Source organism: Pristiophorus japonicus, chromosome 7 (assembly GCF_044704955.1).
Source record: "Pristiophorus japonicus isolate sPriJap1 chromosome 7, sPriJap1.hap1, whole genome shotgun sequence".
NCBI lineage: Eukaryota > Metazoa > Chordata > Chondrichthyes > Pristiophoridae > Pristiophorus > Pristiophorus japonicus.
The window spans coordinates 231,353,581-231,377,022 of NC_091983.1; the positions used below are offsets into that span (position 1 = coordinate 231,353,581).

Below are 23,442 nucleotides of genomic sequence, written 5' to 3' on the forward strand. Positions count from 1 at the left end.
TAGAATAACAGAAATTCTGGGAGTGAATTACAAGCTGGAATCTAATCGAGGGGTTTGAACAGTTTATAAATAAAATAACAGAAAACCAAGAGTAAGTTAAAGGCTGGAATCTAATTGCGGGGTTTGCGGGTGTTTATATATCGCACAACAGATACTCCAGAGTGTTACAGGCTGGAATCTAATCAATGGGTTCAGATGGTTTATATTTAGAATAACAGATACCCCGGGGTGGGTGTTAATTGAAAGAATTAGACGCTGTATTTAACGAGGAATTTCTTGCTTTGTTCGGACAGGATGATTTGTGCGAAGTTTGAATTGAAAACCTTCTCCTGCGTGGAAGGGACTGAGAGCCAGAGGAAGCCTTACGGAGGGATGGATGGAGATAGGAGCGAGACAAGGGAAGAGACAGAAGGAGACAGGGGAGAGAGAAGGGAAGAGACAGAAGGAGACAGGGGGGAGAGAAGGGAAGAGACAGAAGGAGACAGGGGAGAGAGAAGGGAAGAGACAGAAGGAGACAGGGGAGAGAGAAGGGAAGAGACAGAAGGAGACAGGGGGGAGAGAAGGGAAGAGACAGAAGGAGATAGAGGAGAGAGAAGGGAAGAGGCAGAAGGAGACAGGGGAGAGAGAAGGGAAGAGACAGAAGGAGACAGGGGGGAGAGAAGGGAAGAGACAGAAGGAGACAGGGGGGAGAGAAGGGAAGAGACAGAGGGAGATAGCGGGGAGAGAAGGGAAGAGACAGAGGGAGACAGGGGAGAGAGAAGGGAAGAGACAGAAGGAGACACGGGGGAGAGAAGGAAAGTGACAGAGGGAGACAGGAGCGAGAGTCACGAAGAGATGGAGATAATTGATGGTGTGAATCCCCGGTTGCTTGGACCAAGAGGTGAGAACATCTTCCCCCTCCGCGCCCACCTCCCCTATCCCTCTACCCCTCCTCCTCACCTTCCCCATTCCCCTTCTCTCTCCATCTCCCCTCCCTGTCACATTCTCTCTTCCCTCTCCCAATCCCCTCCATCCCCCTCTCTCCCCCTCTCTTCTCACTCTCCCTTCCAACTTTCCTGTCCCCCTCTCCCCCACTCCAGCTCCTCCCTCACCCACTCCTCTCTCCCCCATTCCTCTCCCCTCTTCACCCTTCTCCCTTACACCTTCCCACTTTACCCTCTCCTTTCCTCTCCCTTTCCCCTTCCGCTCTTTCTTTCCCCCTTTCCCACTCCCTTTTCCCCTTCCGCATTTCTCCCTTCCCCCTTTTGATTGCACCCTTTCCTTTTCCCCTCACCCCTTCCCATTCTCCCCTTCCCTCTTTCCTTTTCCCCAATCACCCTTTTCCCTTCCCCTTCCCTTTTCCTACCCTTCCCTTTCCATTTTTCCCTTTCCCCTTGTCTCTCCATTTCCCCTTCTCTCTTCCCCTCTTTTCCATGTAGGCTCCTTTGTTTTATTTGTGGAGGCATAGGCCGAGAAATCCATCTCTGCTGGTGGTGCACAATGGCGGTATCGGACCGGTCCCCCGTTACACGCAGACCCTGGAATTCAGGTCCATTTCAGCCCGAGAGGAATTTCTAGGCCAGAGAGTTCAAAAGCAAGGAAGTTATTGCTAAACCTTGGTTCGGGCTCAGCTGGAGTATTGTGGCCAATTCTGGGCCCCACACTTTAGGAAGGATGACAAGGCCTGAGAGAAGGTTAAGGGGAAATTTACCAGAAGGGTTCCCGGGATGAGGGACTTCAGTTATGTGGAGACTGGAAAAGCTGGGGTTGTTCTCCTTACAGCAGAGAAGGTTAAGGGGAGATTTGATGGAGATATTCAAAGTCCTGAAGGGTTTTGATCGAGTAAATAGAGAGAAACTGTTTCCACAGGCAGGAGATGGGTAACCAGAGGGCACAGGTTTATGATAATCGGCAAAAGAACCAGAGGGAAGATGAGGATAATTTATTTTTACACTGTGAGTCGTTGTGATCCGGAATGCGTTGTGTGAAAGGACGGTGGAAGCAGCTTCAATAATAACGTTCAAAAGGGGAATGAGATAAATACTTGAAGGGGAACTCCATTTGCAGGGCTATGGGGACAGAGCAGAGGGGAAGTGGAACTAATTGAATGGAATCTTTCAAAGTGCCAGCACAGGTAGGATGGGCCGATTGGCCTCCTTCTGTGCTGTAAGTTAGGGTGGGAAAGGGCGAGGATTTCCAGTAGGCCGCCCTGGTCGAAATTGTTCTGTGAAATGTCCGAAGACTGCTATACATTTTTCCTTGGCTAATTCTTGCTCCATTTAACTCTTTGTTTCTCCTCCCCTCCCACTACAAACTCGGAGGCAGAAGGGAATGAGGAGGAGATTCCCTCCTTCAGGAGCTGCATCTTCTCCAAGCTCTTCCTCACTCACATGCTTTGGCTCTCCATCATGCAGCTCCGACTCAACCTGTTCATCGGCACCCTGAACCCCATGCTCAGCCTGCTCGCCAGCGGTGACTCCAGACAAGGTAAGAGGCAGAGGTCACTCGCTGATTATAGGGAGGGGAGAGGGGTAGAAGGGGAGAGGGAGAGAGATGGTGAGGGGGAAAGGGGGGAGAGAAAGGAGGAGAGAGAGAGGGGGAGAGAGAGAGTGAGGGGGAGTGAGGGGGGGGAGAGTAAAGAAGGGGAACAAGGTGAAGAGTGATACAGGGAGAGAGGGGGAGGGGTGAGGGGGATAATCATGGGGGAGAGTGCGGGGAGACACAGGGAGAGAGGGGAGTGGAGGATAGAAAGAGAGGGGAGACAGAGGAAGAGAGAGAGAGAGAAGGGGAAGAGTGAGGGAGGGACAGAGTGGGAGAGAGAGAGAGGTGGAGACAGGGAGGGTGGAGAGTGGGAGAGGAGGGAGAGAGGGGAGAGGGGGAGGGACAGAGAGAGGGAGTAAGGGAATGGGAGAGAGAGAGGGGAGAGAGAGGAGAGATGGAGGGAGGGCAGAGAGAGAGAGAGAGATGGAGGAGGAGAGAAATCTGGAGGTCGAGAGGGAGATGGAAGGGAGGGAGAGAGAAGGAGGGAGAGAGGAGATGGATGAGAAAGCAAAGAGAGGGGGAGAGAGAGGAAGGGAGAGGGAAAGGAGAGGGGAGAGAGAGAAAGGAACGAGGGAGAGACAGAGGGTGAGTGGCGAGGGAGGGGAAGAGGGAGAGCGGAGGGAGAGTTAAATGGGGGAAGAGAGAATGGGGGAGTGGAGATTGGGGGAGAGGTGGGGAGAACGAGTCTGGAGAGAGAGAGGGAAAGGGGAGAGAAGTTGGTGAATGAGCCTTTGTTCACTCCCAGCCCGATCACATCTCAGTGAGGTGAGGTGTCCAGGGAGCAGATGGGGTGTGAGGAGCAGGGTCACCTGTCTCTCTCTCTCTCTCTCTCTCTCTCTCTCCCTCTCTAAGGCACAGAGCAGTAAAGGCCCAGGCTCCATCCCCGACCTGTGCTCAGTTAGCTAATCTCACACCCTGTGTGGTACTGAGCCCCACACACACAGAGCAGGAGAGGCCTACACAACCCCTGTGGTGTCATTGCATGGGCGCCAACCTCTGTGATGTCATCGCGTGGGCTCCAACCCATGATGTCATCACGTGGGCGCCAACTGTCATCGCGTGGGCAAAAACCCCTGTGATGTCATCACATGGGCGCCAACCCCTGTGATGTCATCGCATGGGCACCAACCCCTGTGATGTCATCGTGTGGGTGCCAACCTCTGTGATGTCATCGCGTGGGCGCCAACCTCTTTGATGTCATCACGTGGGCTCCAACCTCTGTGATGTCATTGGGTGTCTCCTTGTCTGTCGATTTTCCTCTCGTATCCCAATCCGCATGTCATATCCCAATCCACACCTTGTATTCCAATCCGCACCTCGTATCCCAATCCACACCTCGTATCCCAATCCGCATCGAGACTCGAATCCCAATGCACACTGAGACTTGAATCCCAATGCATACCGTGACTTGTATCCCAATCCACACCTCGTAGTCCACTCCGCATTGAGACTCGAATCCCAATCCGCACCTTGTATCCCAATCCGCACCTTGTATTCCAATCCGCACCTCGTATCCCAATCCACACCTCGTATCCCAATCCGCATCGAGACTCGAATCCCAATGCACACTGAGACTTGAATCCCAATGCATACCGTGACTTGTATCCCAATCCACACCTCGTAGTCCACTCCGCATTGAGACTCGAATCCCAATCCGCACCTTGTATCCCAATCCGCACCGAGACTTGTATCCCAATCAACACTAAAACTCACATCCCAAGTTGTGTGTCTATCTGTGGGAGAGCAGGATTTGGCTTCACCATTCTAAATCCCACTCCCTCATGTGTGGGACTCATCCCAAACTACACCTCAGGAAAAAAATCACAAAATATTGAGCAAAAAAGCAGCAAAATGTTGTTTGATTCTAACTATCTGCCTCTGTCTGTTTCTCCCTCTTTACCTCTCTCTCACTCTCTCCCTGCCTCTCTCTCACTGACTCCCTGCCTCTCTCTCTCTCTCTCTGTCTCTCTCTCTGTCTTTGTCTGTCTCTGGTTTCCATCTTTGTCTCTGTCTCTCTGTGTCTCTCTGTCTGTCTCTGTCTCCCTCTGTATCTCTCTCTGTCTCTCTCTGCCTCTCTCTCTGTCCTTGTCTCTGTTACTCTCTCTGTCACTTTCTGTCTCTGTTCTCTCTATGTTTCTCTCTCTGCCTTGGTATCTGTAACTCTGTCTCTCTCTATATCTTTTTCTGTCTCTGCCACTCTCTGCCTATCTCTCTCTCTTTCTCTGCCTCTATGTTTCACTCTCTGTCCTTGTCTCTGTCACACTATCTCTCTCTTTCTGATTCTGTTCTCTGTATTTCTCTCTTTCTCTGTCTCTTTCTCTTTCTCTCTTTTTCCATGTGCCTCTCTCTCTCTATCTCTATCTTTTCTCTATGTCTCTCTCTCTCTGTCCCTCTCTCTCTCTCTCTCTTCAGTCAGCAGGTTTACAAACGCGTTTGCCTTCACACAATTGTGTGGTATTCTCTGCGCCCCCTGGAATGGACTAATCATGGACCGGCACAAAGGCAGAGCCCAACCTTCTGATAATGTCTCAGCTGTGAACACACAGTCGATCCCAGTCTCAGGAAATCCAGCTGTGAACACACAGTCGATCCCAGTCTCAGGTAATCCAGCTGTGAACACACAGTCGATCCCAGTCTCAGGAAATCCAGCTGTGAACACACAGTCGATCCCAGTCTCAGGTAATCCAGCTGTGAACACACAGTCGATCCCAGTCTCAGGTAATCCAGCTGTGAACACACAGCCGATCCCAGTCTCAGGTAATCCAGCTGTGAACACACAGTCGATCCCAGTCTCAGGTAATCCAGCTGTGAACACACAGTCGATCCCAGTCTCAGGTAATCCAGCTGTGAACACACAGTCGATCCCAGTCTCAGGTAATCCAGCTGTGAACACACAGTCGATCCCAGTCTCAGGTAATCCAGCTGTGAACACACAGTCGATCCCAGTCTCAGGTAATCCAGCTGTGAACACACACCTGTCCCAGGTACACAAACCTCTGATCTCTGGGGCCAGGGATCAAATTCAGCCCCAGACAATTGGAGATGAAGGGCTCCTGTGACTCTGTTTTTGGGACAGTTGGGGTATGGGGGATTTGGGGGAGTCTCTCACTCTCTGGGACAGTTTGGGTACGGGCGATTTGGGGGAGCCTCTCTATTACTGGAACAGTTGGGGTACGGGGGATTTGGGGGTGCCTCTCTCTCTCTGGGACAGTTGGGGTACGGGCGATTTGGGGGAGCCTCTCTATCTCTGGGACAGTTGGGGTACGGGCGATTTGGGGGCAGCCTCTCTACCTCTGGGACAGTTGGGGTACGGGGGATTTGGGGGAGTCTCTATCTCTGGGAAAGTTGGGATATGGGGGATTTGGGGGGAGCCTCTCTACCTCTAGGATGGTTGGGGTACGGGGATTTGGGGGAGTCTCTATCTCTGGGACAGTTGGGGTACGGGGGATTTGGGGAGCCTCTCTATAGAAACTTTAAGGGGGAGACTTTCGCCGTATTTTTTGGGCGTTTTTTATGAGAGAAACCGCCCGGCGAAAGTTTGCCACTTACCTTTTGAATGGGACCGCCCAGATCGCGAAATGACCGCTGGGATCAAAACCTGTGTGCACCGCCGAGCGAAGTGCCCGGGCCTAAGTTTGGCCTCAATGGAAGCCCATCCAGATCACTGAGGGAACTGACCACAGAAAGCTGCTTTTTCAGCCCGGTCGGTGAGTACTCTGCAAAGAAAGGTGAGTTAAAGATTCTTTAGTTTTTTTTAATTGTAAAACGGCGATTAGCTTTAAAACTGTCTTGGGTATGTTTTTTTACTTTTTATTTTTTAATATTGTAATGTCTGTAAGCTTGTAATGTTTGTAGCTCCACACTGTGGATGTGGACGTATTGTGTACTGCAAGTGCATAGTTAATCATTAAGCAGAACGAGGCAGTTTCCGGGGTCTTCCGAGAGAGCTGCCTCCATGTTAGGAGCTGTGTGTGTTGTGCTCTGTGAATATATCACATTTGGCAACTGAGATGGGATTTTTCGGATGATTTAAAGCTTAATTTTTGTTGGTGAAGGATTCAGCCAGCCGACAGAGAGACTTTGGAAGTTTCTGTCTTTGGAAAAAAGCTACAAAATCCGAGGTAAACTACAGCACATGGTGTGAACAGCTAAAGATTAAAATGGCAGGTGTATTGGGACATTTGTGTGAGTATAGACACGACCGGAAACATTTTAAAGCGTACGTGGATCAGCTAGAAATGTATTTCACTGCAAATAACATAATCGAAGTTCCAGACAATGCAGTCCAGAACCAGGCTGTGTTGGAACGTAAGAGTGCGATCTTCTTATCCAAGGCAGGTCCAGCATTATACGAAACCCTTGTAAATCTGCTTGTGCTTAACGAGCCAAAAGACACAATGCTTAAAGAGATTTTAACGAAGCTGGAGCAGCACTATAACCCCAAACCGTTAGAAATTGCTGAAAGCTATCGTTTCGGGATTCAGAGTCAAAAGGCTGATGAAAGTATCAGTGATTACATCATAGCATTAAAAAAGCTATTGATGCACTGTAATTTTGGACACTTTCAAAACCGAGCATTATGGGATCGTTTTGTTTGTGGGGTGAAAAATGATGCGATCAGAAGGAAGTTATTGACAACAGATGACTTGACTTTTGAGAGCATGGCCGAACAATATTCCTGAGAATTAAATAATGATTACGGTTGTCAGTCAACCGAGGTAAATCACCTGCAGGTTCAAAGTAAAAGACGGGCATGGCCGAATGTCTCAGAAACTGGAAATTCTACCAGAGCGTCGAAGTCATGCGATAGGTGCTTGGGATAACACATTGCTCAAAGTTGCCCATACATGAAGGCAGAGTGTTTCTTCTGCAGGAAGACTGGGCATCTTGCGAAGGCACGCCGACTGAAGGGTAAACCAGCTTTTAAAGCTATGAGTCCAGCGTTCAAAGCTATGAGTAAAAATCCAAAGAGACTACATAGCATGGAAGAACAGCAATAGGACGAGGAGATGTTAGAGTTACACGTCATCAGAAGCACGAGGTTAACGGACAGCGATTCGGAAAGCATCAAAATCCACATAGCTGTTGCGGGATTCAAGATACCAATGGAAATTGACACGGGTGCATCCGTGAGTGTAGTAGCGGAGTCACTGTACTACGACAAATTGCATGATTTCCAACTGAAGAAATCCAAGATAGAGCTGTAAGGCTACTCGGGAGAGAAAATTCCTGTGGTAGGTCGTATCACCATACCGGTGAAATATAAAGATCAATTTCAGAACTTGCCTCTAATAGTAGTGAAAGGAGACAAGTCTGCCTTACGAGGAAGAAATTGGTTGAGCTCACTGAAGCTGGATTGGAGTAAGATTTTCTGTGTGGAAGCGAGATTTTCATCAACGGAAGAGGTTATCAAGCAGTATCTGAAGGTGTTCTGCGAAATGAGCAGTCCGATCCAAAGTTTCAAGGCGGGTGTCAGGGTACAGAAGGACGCTAGATCTGTTTACTACAAGCCACGTTCCATACCATAAGCACTCAAGGAGAAAGTTGAGCAAGAAATCAAAAAAGTAGAGACTGAGAACATTATTTGTAAGATAGATCGATGTAATTCGGCTACACCCATTGTTGTTGTACCTAAGTCCGATGGCAAGGTAAGATTGTGTGGTGATTATAAAGAAACCGTAAACCAGGTTCTAGAGGGTAATGTCCCCAATACATTGCCGAATATAAAAGATTTGTTCACAACACTGACAGGTGGTCAGATCTTCTCAAAACTGGATCTTACGAATGCCTACTTCCAGCTTGAACTAGATGAGGAGTCCAAGTCATGTTTAACTATCAATACTCATCTCGGCCTATATCAATTTAATAGGCTACCGTTTGGAGTGTCTTCCGCCCCTGCCATATTCCAAGGTGTGATGAACCAGATTTTGCAAGGTATTGAAGGGGTAGTATGTTATTTGGATGACATACTAATTTCAGCACCAAATAGGCAAATTCATAATAACATATTGAATGAAGTCCTCAAACGGCTAGAGAAGCACAAAGTACGAGTGTCTGCTCGTAAGTGTGAGTTATTTAAAAACTCAGTGGAGTACTTAGGGTACAGAGTAGACAAAGATGGTTTACATCCAACCATGGAAAAATTGGATGCAATTAGAAATGAACCCACTCCCAGGAATGTCACTGAACTTCGTTCATTCTTGTGTCTTTGGAACTATTATGGGAAGTTCATACCAAATTTGGCTACATTATTACATCCACTGAATGAACTTTTGAAAAAACAGGCCCATTGGAAGTGGCCAAAAGAATGCAATACAGCATTCAAGAAGTGTAAAAGCAAATTGGTAGAGAGCACCATGTTAGTTCACTATGACATATCTGAGGAGATTAAGCTAGCATGTGATGCCTCTCCGTATGGATTTGGGGCAACAATCTCTCATGTATTAAGTAGTGGGGAGGAGAGACCAATTGCTTTTGCTTCACGCACTCTCAGTGCCAATGAGAGTAATTATGCGCAAATTGAAAGGGAAGCTTTGGCATTAATTTTTGGGGTCAAGAAGTTTCACAAATACTTGAATGGTCGTAAGCTTACCATCGTTATGGACCATAAGCCCCTAACAGCAATCCTCCATCCAAAGTCCCCAGTTCCAACCTTAGCTGCAGCCCGAATGCAGAGATGGGCTTTGACTTTGTCAGCATATACATATGATATTGAATACAGACGATCAGCTGATCACAGTAATGCTGATGCAATGTCTAGATTGTCTTCCCCATCACAAGTTACACCCGATAGGGAAGAAGTGTTTTATTTTTCATACATTGATGAACTGCCAGTCACAGCTGAAGAGATTGGTAGAGCAACCAAACGTGACCCAGTGATGTCAAAGGTGTATGAGTATATTGCAAATGGATGGCCAAACCAGATAACAGCCAAAGATACACATCCATTCTTCATTCGTAGGAATGAATTATCAGTCGATAAAGATTGTATCATGTGGGGTGCAAGAGTGGTTATACCAAATAAATTCAGTTCCAAATTATGAGGAGACCTCCATGACCAGCACCTCGGAATGTGCTTGACCAAGATTTTTGCACGCAGTTATTTATGGTGGCCAGGTCTTGAAAAAGATATAGAGTACATCGTGAGGCAGTGTACAACATGTCAATCGGTAAGCAAGCAACCACCACCAGTACCATTACAGCCATGGAAATAGCCTCCCAGGGTGTGGCAAACGCTACATATTGATTTTGCTGAGTTAGAAGGACAATTGTTCATTGTGAATTATAGCTATTCGAAGTGGGTTGAGGTGTTTCCAATGTGGAAAATAACAACAAGTAAAACCTTGGACATTTTGCGAAAATTATTTTCTGCATTTGGCCTCCCTGAAGAAATTTTTTCGGATAATGGACCACAATTTCGTTCAGAAGAATTTGCACAATTCACGAACAAAAATGGTGTGAAACATACCAAGGTTCCACCATACCATCCTGCTTTGAATGGTGCAACAGCGCGCAATGTACAAATTATAACACGTGCCCTCATAAAACAAATGTTAGATCCTAATCCAAGGAAACAACAGTTGTCATTGGATCATAAATTGGCTAATGGTTTGATTACATATCGAAACACTCCTCATACAACTACTGGTAGAACACCAGCAGAGTTGTTTCTCAAATGACAGCCACGAACCAGATTCTCGTTGTTAAAGCCAAATTTGGCACAGTCCGTAGAAGAGACACAATTAAGACAGAAAGAGAATCATGATAAAGGTAGAGTAAAAGAGAGAATTGTGAAATTAAGGCAGAAGGGGAGAGTGAAGAACCATCATCATAAATGGTTAAAGTGGTTACCAGGAAGAGTGGTGAAGATATGTGGTACTCACACATATTTGATGAAGATGTTTGATAATGGACAGGTTAGGTTTGTTCATATTGATCATATTTACCTACAGACAGGGAAGGAGTTGAAGGTGGGAATGATTCAGTTATTTCTGACTCATCAGACAGTTTTGATACACCAGTAGCAAATCCTAAAGTCAATGTACTGGAAACAAATCCAGGAGAGAATCAGAATGAAAATCTGAGTCCGAGTCGGGAAAACAAAGAGCCTGAAGTTAGAGTGAGTTCAAATGAAAATCAAGGACATTCCGTGGGGGAAAATGTTCCTCCGGATGAGCCTCGAATGAGTTTAGATTCGACACTATGTTTGGAATGTTTTGTTTGAAAGTGAAGGTATCCTCTTCGAAACAGAAAACAAGTGGTGAAGTTAAATTTGTAAATATGGAAAAAAAATAAGTTTATATCCTGTGTTATGTATAAACATGAAAGTTATGTATGATGGTTGTTGTGATGGCTTCTTCATTAAGGAGGGAGAAGTGTAATGTCTGTAAGCTTGTAATGTTTGTAGCTCCACACTGTGGATGTGGACGTATTGTGTACTGCAAGTGCATAGTTAATCATTAAACAGAACTAGGCAGTTTCCGGGGACTTCCGAGAGAGCTGCCTCCATGTTAGGAGCTGTGTGTGCTGTGCTCTCTGAATATATCACAAATATAGCCTCTTTTTTAATTTTAAATGTACTTAATTCATTATTAATCTCATCATTCAATGATGTAGAAACATAGAAACATAGTAATTTGCAGCGCAGTAGGAAGCCATTTCGGCTCACCGTGTCCGTGCCGGCCGACAAAGAGCCACACGGCCCTCGGTCAGCAGCCCTGAAGGTTACATATAAACCTATGAACAATAATCAATGGCGAAAGGTAAATAGCATCCGGCCCAACCAGCCTGCCCCACAAAACTGCAATATTCCATGCGTCATAACATTTTTCACTCCACCCCACCTGGAGGCATGCGATCTCCTGGGAGAGGTAAAAAAAACAGAATAAAAACCCAGGCCAATTGGGGAAAGAAAATCTCGGAAAATTCATCTCCGACCCATCCACGTGATCGAAACTAGTCCAGGAGATCACTCTGGCCGTATTCAATTCCCTGAAGTACTTACCATCGTATCTGTGCCAGCCAACAGAGGTTATCCAGTCTAATCCCACTTACCAGCTCTAGATCCATAACCTCCACCTCAAGTGCCCATCCAAGCATCTTTTTAATGTGGTGAGGGTTTCTGCTTCTACAATCTTTCCAGACAGTGAGTTCCAGACCTCCACAATCCACTCCATGAAGAAGCTTCCCCTCAAATCCCCTCTCAACCTTTCACCAACCACCTTAAACCTATGCTCCTTGTAATTAACACTTCCACCAAGGGAAAGAGGCCCTTGCTATCCACTATATCCAGGCCCCTCAAAGTGTCATACACCTCAATGAGGTCTTCTCTCAGCCTCCTCTGTTCCAATGAGAACAAACCCAACCTATCCAATCTGTCCTCATAGCTAAGTTTCTCCATTTCACGCAGCATCCTTGTAAATCTCTTCTGCACCATCTCCCGTTACAATCAGGTCCTTTCTATAATACGGCGACCAGAACTGCACACAGTACTCCAGCTGTGGCCTAACCAGGGTATTATACAATTTAAGCATAACCTCCCTGCTCTTGTATTCTATGCCTCGGCAGCGAAAGACAAGCATTCTGTATGCCTTTTTAGCAGTATCGGCATTGCCCCTTTCCTTTGTGAAAACAGACACAAAGTATTTATTAAGAACCATACCAACATCTTTCACCTCCACACACAGATTACCTTTGGCCTGCTACTTTCAGGGATCTGTGGACAAGCACTCTAAGTCCCTATGTTAATTTACATTTCTAAATGGCCTTCCGATTAATGTGTATGCCCTTTCATTATTAGCCCTCCCCAAGTGCATTATCTCACACTTTTCTAAATTAAATTCCATCATTAATGTGTACCACAAAAAGCAAGGGACCCAGTGCTGAGCCCTGCGGAACTCCACTGGAAACATCCTTCCAATCACAAAAAGATCCATCAACCATTTGCTTCCGACCTTTAAGCCAATTTTGGATCCAACTTGCCACTTTGCCCTGGATCCCATGTGATTTTACCTTTGTGACCAGTCAGCCGTGTGGAACCTTATCAAAAGCTTTACTAAATCCTTATACACTATGTCGTACGCACTACCCTCATCGACCCTCCTGGTTACCTCCTCAAAAAATTCAAACAGATTAGTCAAACACGATCTTCCCTTAACAAATCCATGTTGACTGTCCCTGAGTAATCCTTGCCTTTCTAAATGTAGATTTAATCTGTCCTTCAGGATTCTTTCCAATAATTTTCCCACCACTGAGGTTAGGCTAACAGGCCAGTAATTATCCGGCCTATCCCTTTCTCCCTTCTTAAACAAGGGTACCATATTAGCAGTCTTCCGGCACCATGCCTGAATCCAAAGAGGACTGGAAAATGATGGGCAAGGACTCTGCTATTTCCACTTTTGCTTCGCTCAACAGCCTGGGATGCATTTCATCCGGGCCTGGGGACTTATCCACTTTCAAAGCTGCTAAACCCCTTAATACCTTCTCTCTCACGATGTTTAATTCAGCCAGAATTTCACACTCCTCCTCGCTAGCAGTATCGGCATTGCCCCTTTCCTTTGTGAAAACAGACACAAAGTATTTATTAAGAACCATACCAACATCTTTCACCTCCACACACAGATTACCTTCATGGGGCTCAAATTTCCCCAGGAGATGCCCCGCTTTTTTTGGTGCAAGTAGATTTTTTTGGAGTAACTTAAAAATCGCAAATTTCCCCATTTAACCTGCTCCAGTGTAAATCAGTTAGTTAGGTTTTTTATTAGTTTAGTTTTTTTTCTCCAAAAGGGGGCGTTACCAGCCACTTCCACCTCTTTTGGCCATAGAAGCAAATTTGGCCAGCTAAGAGTTACTCCAAACTAACTTAGGCCAGTGTATGTGGCCACTTTTGTAGGCACAGAAAACCTTACGTACATATAAGAAATCAGCACAGGTAGCTCGAGATGGGGGTGGGGGGGGTGGGGGCAGGTGAGTTAGAGGATTCTAAAGCACTAAATACCTTCACAGCATCAGCACAACATCATGATATCTTCAGCACAACCTCTTCACAACATCATCAAAAATAAAGGAAAGTTACTGAAAATAGAGCAGTCCTGCCTTGCTGACTGCAGAACGCTTCGGCTAGCCCTTCAGCTGGGGCGAGGGGCGGCAGGCACACATGACTGTAGGGGTGAGGGTTTGTTTTTCTTTTACAGTTGTTCCTCAATGTTGTGTGGTGATAATGGAACATGATTCAGTCTTAATGCAAAATATATTTTATTGGAAAGTTTACAATGCACTTCAACAACAACAGCAACAATAGCAACAACAGCAAAGAAAGGCTGCACCCATCCCTCACCCACATCTCGGGGAAAGTGTACTTCCTCATAGGGTCGATGATGGTGGTGGGGGGGATTGGGGGCCCGACTTGTGTCTCACCGGTGGCTGGTGCGTGAATTGAAATGGGAGTGGCATTTGAGTATCTGGCCTTTGTGCCCTTATTGTAGCAGCTAGTTCCCTCATGACATCTGCCATCGTTTGCACACCCTCTGAAATGCCTGCCCTCAGTTCCCGTCTCAGTATTTATATTTCTCCTGACAGTGTCGCTACCTCATCACACACCCCACTGACGGTCGCCGCGAGTGATCTTGTAAGAATATTGGTCTACTCACCCAATGACATAACCTGATTAACTTCTGATGAAGGCTATATCTCAGGAGAGACTGGACGGCTTCTCCTTCCCCTCGCCATGGGTCTGCCTAGTGACACCACTCCAGTGTGAGGCGCAGGCTGGGACGGTGGAGCACTGGGTGTTCCAACATGCATTTCACCACCGCCACTGGGACCCGCAACCTCGGAAGGTGTGAACCCATGGAATGTTGCCGTGGAGCTCATGGAGGTTTCTGGCAGTGTGCTGCCCTGTACTATGGACTGATCCATATCACGATCAGTGTTAGCGTTAGTGTTTTCTCTGAAGAATCACTCAACACTCAGAGTCGGTTCCAATGCCTGGCGGCCTTTAATAACGCTCAGCGGGGAGGAAACACACAGGACCGTATCCAGGTTTCTCTCCACAGAACAAAGGGTTACATGTACCTTTATATGTTTCACAACAGTTACAACAGTTTACTACAGTTACACAGCCCATCACGGCTGGACACAAGCCAATCACAACGATTATAGATTACATATAGGTTCTTTTAACCCAATAGAATTCTCCTAGTATCCAGGGAACCATATGTTCGGTTATTGTCAGCTTGGGCTGATCGATGACTTTATAGGTTCTCTCCCTAGTTCTTTCATCTGGGAGAAATAATTGGTTTATAGCCTTGTTTACAGCAAATGGTTTCCCTCTTATCTTTCTTCCTGGGGAATTAATTGGTTTATGACCTTGTTCACAGGAGATGGTTTCCTTCTTATCTCTGTCTTCCCAGGCATTCCTACAGTGGGCCTCACAGGGTTATTGCTCGGTCAGTGAACGTTCAACAGTTCACAGCTTGACTACCTGATTTCCCATCATGCCTGGGCAGCCATTTTATGTGTGTGTCCATTTAAGCTTATGTGAGTTTTAAATATCCAGCAGGTGCCTAATGCCTAAGTCTATATATATATTTCTACTCTCTACAACAATCAGCATTCTCCCGTGAACACATTTCCATGGACCACTCCTCCCCCCACCTGCCTTGGTCTGGAGCGCACACATCTGGATCTTCTGGTGGATCCTCAGGATGCTCAGGATTGTCTTCTTCTTCTGCAAAATACAACAGAACAGTCAAATGCTGAGCAACACAGGATGGGGCAGGATGGGTGGCATGAATAGTCTTATGCGTATCAGGCCAGTCAGCAGGTTGATTTGAAGGGTGACAATGATTTTAATGACTCACCCTCACCCTCGCGTGTGGGTCCAGCTTGTGCACAGCTGATACTTTTTCTGCAGGTGCGACTCAGCAGGGCAGCTACCCTTTGTTCCAGGGGTGATAGTTGGTGCAGATTTGACGGTCCTCCTCCTGTTCTAAGTCTTTCCCTTTTGTTGTGGGCCAATTTCTTCTGCAAAGATGAAAATACAACATTTCACACATGGTGCACTTTTGATGGTGGGACATATACAGATGGTCACGTTTACAATTGCAATTATATTTAAAGGTGAAGATATTACTTACACTCACTACTTGACCAACATCCTGCCATTTCTTTTTGCACTGGCTTTCAGATCTTGCAGTATTCACTCCTGCGGAGTATTCTTCTGCAACTAGGTTCCATCGTCTTCTCATTTCTTTGAGTGGAACTTTTGTGAGACCACTCTTACTGATATCCAGCTCCAGCCATTTGTCCTCAATGACAGTGACTAGTTTCTCCACTTCCTCATGGAGGAAATTCTTTGTTCTTGTTGCACACTCTTATGTCATTGGTGTATTGGACTTACACTTGAAAAATCACAGTTCTCACCTTTCTTCCACCTATGCAACAGTCTTTTCCACTCCCTCAGCCACCCAAAAATCACTATTCACACCTTACCTTTATATATGGTCCATTGCCAATGATGCTGAGGCACTGAGGACGCTGTCCCTTTAATTGGCCGATTGCCCAGCTTCCTGCTCCATTGCGCATGCGCGCACGCTGAAACGGACATGCGTCCCCCTGTTGGCACGTGAAGAGATGCTGGCCCAAGCCCCGCCCCCATGCCGGCTGCGCTGAGCATGCACGGTAGAAGCTCCGCCCCCACCCCCCGCAGGCTCTGCAGCGCCACGCCACTGGACCAGAACGATGAAGGAGCGGCCAAATTAAAAGGTAAATTTTCGCCGCGTTTTTTGTCCCACAAAGTCGGCGTACCATGGCTAACTACGCCGCTCTAGGCAGCTGGGGAAATTTGGGCCCATTGTCTCGAATAGGCCTGACCCTTTCTTTAGTTATCCTCTTGTTCAATATATTTATAGAACATCTTTGGCTTTTCCTTGATTTTACTTGCCAAGAATTTTTCATGCTCTCTCTTAGAATTCCTAATATCATTTTTCAATTTACCTCTGAACTTTCTACATTCCTCCTGAGATTCTATAGTATTTAAGCTTCCCTTTTTTTCCTTATCCTCCCCTGTAAGTCCCTAGACATCCTGAGGGCTCTAGAATTGTTACACGCACGCTTTTTCTTTAATGGCACATGTTTGGCCTGAGCTTTCCGGATCTCCTCCTTGAATGCCTCCCACTGTTCCAACACTGATTTACCTTCAAGTAGCTGTTTCCAGGCCACTGTGGCCAATTCACCTATCAACTTAGCAAAGTTAGCTTTTCCTCAATTGTGGACTTTTATTCCTAGTCTATCCTTGTCATTATCCATAACTACCTTGAATCTGACTGAAATATGGCTACTGGCACCTAAGTGCTCTCCCACTAATACCCCTTCCACATGCCCAGGTTCATTCCCCAAAACTAAATCCAGAACCGCCCCCTCCCGTGTTGGGCTTGTTACATACTGACTAAAAAAGTTCTTTTGAATGCATTTTAGTAATTCCACACCCTCTATACACATCACACTATATTTGTCCCAATCAATTTTGGATAATTGAAATATCCTATTATTTCTGCCCTATGGTTTTTAGACTTTACAGAAATTTGCCTACATATTTGCTCCTCTATCTCCCTCCCACTGTTTGGTAGTCTAAAATACATGCGCAGTGTGATTGCCCCGTTTATATTTTTCAGTTCAACCCATATGGCCTCATTTGATGATCCCTCGAACACATCATCCCTCCTCACAGCTGGAATAGTTTCTTTAATCAATACTGTGACCCCACCCCCATTTTACCCACCTTTCTGACTTCTCTAAAAATCCTGTAACCAGGAATATTGAGCTGCCAAACCTGACCCTCCTTCAGCCATGTCTCTGTAATGGCTATAATGTCATACTCACAAGTGTCTACCTGTGCTCTCAGCTTATCTGCCCTATTCGCTATACGCCTTGCATTAAAGTTTATACCAGTTGACATGGAAAGACCTGCTTGATTGCTACATACTAACCCGTGTTTCCTCTGTCTTACAGATTCGCTTTCTGCATTCTTGCTTTCAAATTTCAGCTTTACATCCTTCGCTATTGAATTTGTTCTCAGGTTCCCATCCTTCTGCCGAACTATCTCTCGGATGGTTGGGATATGGGGGATTTGGGGGAGCCCCTCTCTCGCTGGGACAGTTGGGATATGGGGGATTTGGGGGAGCCTGTCTCTATCTCTGGGACAGTTGGGGTACGGGGGATTTGGGGGGAGCCTCTCTCTGGGACAGTTGGGGTATGGGGGATTTGGAGGAGCCTCTCTCTCTCTGTGACAGTTGGGGTACGGGGGATTTGCGGGGAGCCTCTCTCTCTGGGACAGTTGGGGTATGGCGGATTTGGAGGAGCCTCTCTCTCTCTGTGACAGTTGGGGTACGGGGGATTTGCGGGGAGCCTCTCTCTCTGGGACAGTTGGGGTATGGGGAATTTGGGAGGAGCCTCTGTCTGGGACAATTTGGGTACGGGGATTTGGAGGAGTCTCTCTCTCTCTGGGACTGTTGGGGTACAGGGGATTTGCGGGGGCTTCTCTCTCTCTGGGACAGTTTGGGTACTGGGGATTTGGGGGAGCCCCTCTCTCTGGGACAGTTAACATACAGTGGATGATATTGGGGAGTCGCTCTATCTGGGACAGTTGGGGTACGGGGTATTTGGGGGGAGCCTCTCTCTCTGGGACAGTTGTGGTACAGGGGATTTGAGGGAGCCTCTCTATCTCTGGGATAATTTGGATACAGGGGATTTGGGGGAGCCCCTCTCTCTGGGAGAGTTGGGGTACAACGGGTGATATGGGGGAGCCCCTCTCTCTGGGACAGTTGGGGTACAGCGGGTGATATGGGGGAGCCCTTCCCTCTCTCTGGGATGGTTGGAGTATGAGGGGGATTCGGGGATGTGCTGAGCCCAGATTAAGTGTTTTATTTTCTCCTCTTTCTCGTCCCCCCTCAGATTCCACCGTCTCGCAGAGACTGGCTGACATGAAGTCAGCGGTGCTCTCGCTCACTATCACAGTCACGCAAAGCATCCTGTTCTCTATCAGTGCCGCTATCCCCGTGCTGAAGGTCCAGTATCTGACCTTCATCCTGCAGTTGGTCAACAGTTCATTCCTGTACGGAAGTGACACCACATTCACCGCCATCACGTAAGTCAGCCCACGATATCCAGGGAAGGGAGACCCCATTCGGGGGCCAAAGTGCGTACCGGTACATCTGGGATTGTGAGACAGGGAGCTAGAAATTCATTAACGCCCCGGCTGGAGCGTCAACTTTAGAAAAGTTGTAAATTTAGCGCCAGGCGCTAATCAATCTCCACACCCGCGAAATTGAGTCTCTGCACTGAAAGAATGCAGGGGAGCGCTAAATCAGGCGCTAATTGCGTAGGTGAGTGGCATTAGGCTTCAAGCGATAACGAAAATGAGGTGTGGTGTAATTGGGAGTGAGCATTGGTGAAGGCACCTTCCAGCCATTAGAAGAGAGGGCGACTGGAGTCTGCACACCAGCCCTCAATGAATCAGGGAATGCAAAAACATAGAAACATAGAAACATAGAAAATAGGTGCAGGAATAGGCCATTCGGCCCTTCGAGCCTACACCACCATTCAATATGATCATGGCTGATCATGCGACTTCATTCCTGCTTTCTCTCCATACCCCTTGATCCTTTCAGCCGTAAGTGCCACATCTAACTCCCTTTTGAATATATCTATGAACTGGCCTCAACAACTTTCTGTGGTCGAGATTTCCACAGGTTCACAATTCTCTGAGTGAAGAAGTTTCTCCTCATCTTGGTTCTAAATGACTTACCCCTTATCATTAGACTGTGACCCCTGGTTCTGGACTTCGCCAACATCGGGAACATTCTTCCTGTATCTAACCTGTCCAATGCCATCAGAATGGCGATATGCTGTCGGATGAAGTTCAAAGTCCTTTGATGGCCCACAACACGAAGCAGCATTTATCTGTCTGCAGATACATCATGCGCTCACTTGCCGCATAACTGACCTTTAGAACGGAAGCACATCCCTTTAAGTAGCGCCCCGCCAGCCACCAGCTGACTGGTTTACGCCTCCGCTCGCTGTCGCTGTCGGTGCGAGGCGGTATGGCGGGGGGTGCTACTGAAGTTTGCAGATCGGGCGCTCAGCGAGCGTTGCACACTCATTGACGTCATCATCTGCATGGGTAAAAGTGCCGAGGCACTAACTGTTAGTGCCATCCTCCAAGGCAATCTGCCGTGTCCTCCATGGAAAATCAGCATCCTTCCAGCAGCCATGCTAGAGCCACTGGGGCAGCACTGTGTAGGAGCACTAGGACAGGCAAAGGACAAAATATAGAAACTAAGGGAATGCACAAGGGTTATTAGTTGACATTTAATGTAATATTAGAATTAATCATCAAATATGTCAGGAATTTTTTTGTGGTGATTTTCATTTTGGCATTTTGCCCAAGAGGACGCTGTGATGTTCCGTGACAGAGGGATGGTAAGGTGGGGAAGTGTTGATCAACGGGGATCTGGGGTTTCAATCCAGGGAACTGGAATTTGATTATGTGCTCACGGTCAGCCTAGCCAGAAGAGAGATTTGCAGGCTGACTCCTCCCATTTCCCTTTTTCTCTTCCTCTTCCTCCTGAGGTTGTCACAGAACCCGTGGTGGAAAGGGCTGTGCCCTCATGATGGCCAAGTTTTTGAGGATGCAGCAGACCACCACAAGTTGGGACACCCGCTCCGATGAGTACTGGAGCAGTCAAGAAAGCAGAACCATTGCTTGAGCTCCCCAAAGGTCTGCTCGATTAAGTTCCTCGTGGCAGCATGGCTGTCATTATATGATTGCTGGCCACGAGTAGTGGGATTGAGGAAGGGATTCATCAGCCGGGGGTAGAGCGGATAGCGCTTGTTGCCGAGCAGCCATCCTCGGGTTTGACATGGTGGCTGGAAGATTCCTGGTACAGCGGACTGGCACTGGATGAAGACATCATGAGTGCTGCCAGGATAGCGGGCATTCACCATCTCGATGTGTTTGGCGCGGTCGCACACCAACTGTACATTAAGAGAGTGGTAGCCTTTGCAGTTATGTGACAGCTCAGCATTGACATGCCTCATGCACAAATCCACGTGGTAGAGCTGCGAAACACCAAAGGGCAGAAAACATTAGTGGGAGTTGTGTACAGACCACCAAACAGTAGTAGGGAGTTTGGGGATGGAATCAAAAGGAAATTAGGGACGCGTGCAATAAGGGTGCAGCAGTTATCATGGCTGACTTTATTCTGCATATTGATTGGGCTAACCAAACTGGTAGCAGTACTATGGAGGAGGATTTCCTGGAGTGTATAAGGGATGGTTTTGTAGACCAATATGTCGAGGAACCAACTCGAGAGCAAGCCATCCTAGACTGGGTCTTGTGTAACGAGAGAGGATTAATTAGCAATCTGGTCATGTGGGGTCCCATGGGAAGAGTGACCATAACATGATAGAATTCTTCATTAAGATGGAGAGTGACATAGTTAATTCAGAGACTAGGGTCCTGAACTTAAAGAAAGGAAACTTCGACGGTATGAGATGTGAATTGATGAGGATAGACTGGAGAATGATACTTAGAGGGTTGACGGTGGATAGGCAATGGCAGACATTTAAATATCACATGGCTGAACTACAACAATTGTACATCCCTGTGTGGCATAAGAATAAAAAAAGGGAAGGTGGCTCAATCGTGGTTAACAAGGGAAATTAGGGAAAGTGTTAAATCCAAGGAAGAGGCACATAAATTGGCCAGAATAAGCAGCAAACCTGAGGACAGGGAGAAATTTAGAATTCAGCAGAGGAGGATTAAGGGCTTAATTAGGAGAGGGAAAATAGAGTATGAGAGTAAGCTTGCAGGGAATATAAATACTGACTGCAAAAGCTTCCATATATATGAGAAGAGAAAAAAGATTAGTGAAGACTAATTTAGGTCCCTTGCAGTCAGAATCAGGGTGATTCATAATGGGAAACAAGGAAATGGCAGACCAATTGAACAAATACTTTTCTTCTGTCTTCACTAAGGAACACATGAATAACCTCCCAAAAATACTGGGGAACCGAGGGTCTAGCCAGAATGGGGAACTGAGTGAAATCCTTATTAGTCAGGAAATGGTGTTCGGGAAATTGAAGGGACTGAAGGCTGATAAATCCCCAGGGCCTGATAGTCTGCATCCCAGAATATTTAAGGAAGTGGCCCTAGAAATAGTGGATGCATTGGTAGTCATTTTCCATCAGTCTATAGACTCTGGTTCAGTTCCTATGGCCTGGAGGGTAGTTAATGTAACCCCATTTTTTAAAAAAGGAGGGAGAGAAAACACGGAATTATAGACTGGTTAGCCTGACATCGGTAGTGGGAAAAATGTTGGAATCAATTATTAAAGATGTAATAGCAGTGCATTTGGAAAGCAATGACAGGATCGGTCCAAGTCAGCATGGATTCATAAAAGGGAAATCATGCTTGACAAAGCTTCTAGAATTTTTTTAAGATGTAACTAGTGGAGTGGATAAGGGAGAACCAGTTGATGTGGTGTATTTGGACTTTCAAAAAGATTTTGACAAGGTGCCACACAAGAGATTAGTGTGCAAAATTAAGGCACTTGATATTGGGGTCAATGTATTGACGTGGATAGAGAACTAGCTGGCAGACAGGAAGCAAAGAGTGGGAATAAATGGGTCCTTTTCAGAATGGCAGGCAGTGTCTACTGGGGTGTCACAGGATTCAGTGCTGGGACTCCAGCTATTTACAATATACATTCATGATTTAGACAAAGGAATTGAATGTAATATCTCCAAGTTTGCAGATGACACTGAGTTGGGTGGCAGTGTGAGGTGCGAGGAGGATGCTCGGAGCCTGCAGGGGGACTTGGACAGGTTAGGTGAATGGGCAAATGCATGGCAGATGCAGTATAATGTAGATAAGTGTGAGGTTATCCACTTTGGTTGCAAAAACAGGAAGGCAGATTATTATCGGAATGGTGACAGATTAATAAAAGGGGCGGTGCAACGAGACCTGGGTGTCATGATACATCAGTCATTGAAAGTAGGCAATACAGGTACAGCAGGCAGTAAAGAAGGCAAATGGCATGCTGACCTTCATAACGAGGGGATTTTAGTATAGGAGCAGGGAGATCTTACTGCAATTGTACAGGGCCTTGGTGAGACCACACCTTGAGTAATGTGTGCAGTTTTGGTCCCCTAATCTGAGGAAGGACATTCTTGCTATTGAGGGAGTGCAGCAAAGGTTCACCAGACTGATTCCCGGGATGGCAGGACTGACCTATAAAGATAGACTGGATCGACTAGGCTTATATTCACTGGAATGTAGAAGAATGAGAGAGATCTCATCGAAACATGTAAAATTCTGATGGGATTGGACAGGTTAGATGCAGGAAGAATGTTCCCGATGTTGGGGAAGTCCAGAACCAGGGGTCACAGTCTAAGGATAAGGGATGAGCCATTTAGGACCGAGATGAGGAGAAACTTCTTCACTCAGAGAGTTGTGAACCTGTGGAATTCTCTACCACAGGAAGTTGTTGTGTCCAGTTCGTTCGATATATTCAAAAGGGAGTTAGATGTGGCTGTTACGGCTAAAGGGATGAAGGGGTATGGAGAGAAAGCAGGAATGGGGAACTGAAGTTGCATGATCAGCCATGATCTTGTTGAATAGTGGTGCAGGCTCGAAGGGCCGAATGACCTACTCCTGCACCTATTTTCTATGTTTCTATGTGAGAAGACAGTGAAGTCCCTTCTACTGGAGTTCAGAGCCTCTGTGACCTAGTAGATGTAGCGATGGATAGCAAACTGTGAGATGTTAGCGCTGACATCTGTTCCAGCCCAGAAGAATCAGTTGGGGCAAAATTCAGGGCCAAGTCACCTTGAGGGCCACTGGCAGCAATGTCGTTGCCCCGA

The 23,442-nt window shown here is 46.7% G+C and overlaps 1 protein-coding gene across 1 annotated transcript in view; it reads left to right on the forward strand.

Annotated features, from left to right (window-relative positions):
* LOC139266691 (equilibrative nucleobase transporter 1-like) overlaps positions 1–23,442 on the forward strand; it is an 81,387-nt gene that overhangs the window by 54,581 nt on the left and 3,364 nt on the right. The window contains exons 8-10 of the mRNA XM_070884281.1: positions 2,301–2,466; positions 4,933–5,047; positions 18,467–18,664. Coding sequence (XP_070740382.1) covers positions 2,301–2,466; positions 4,933–5,047; positions 18,467–18,664 — 479 coding nt within the window. The remainder of the gene's footprint in view (positions 1–2,300; positions 2,467–4,932; positions 5,048–18,466; positions 18,665–23,442) is intronic.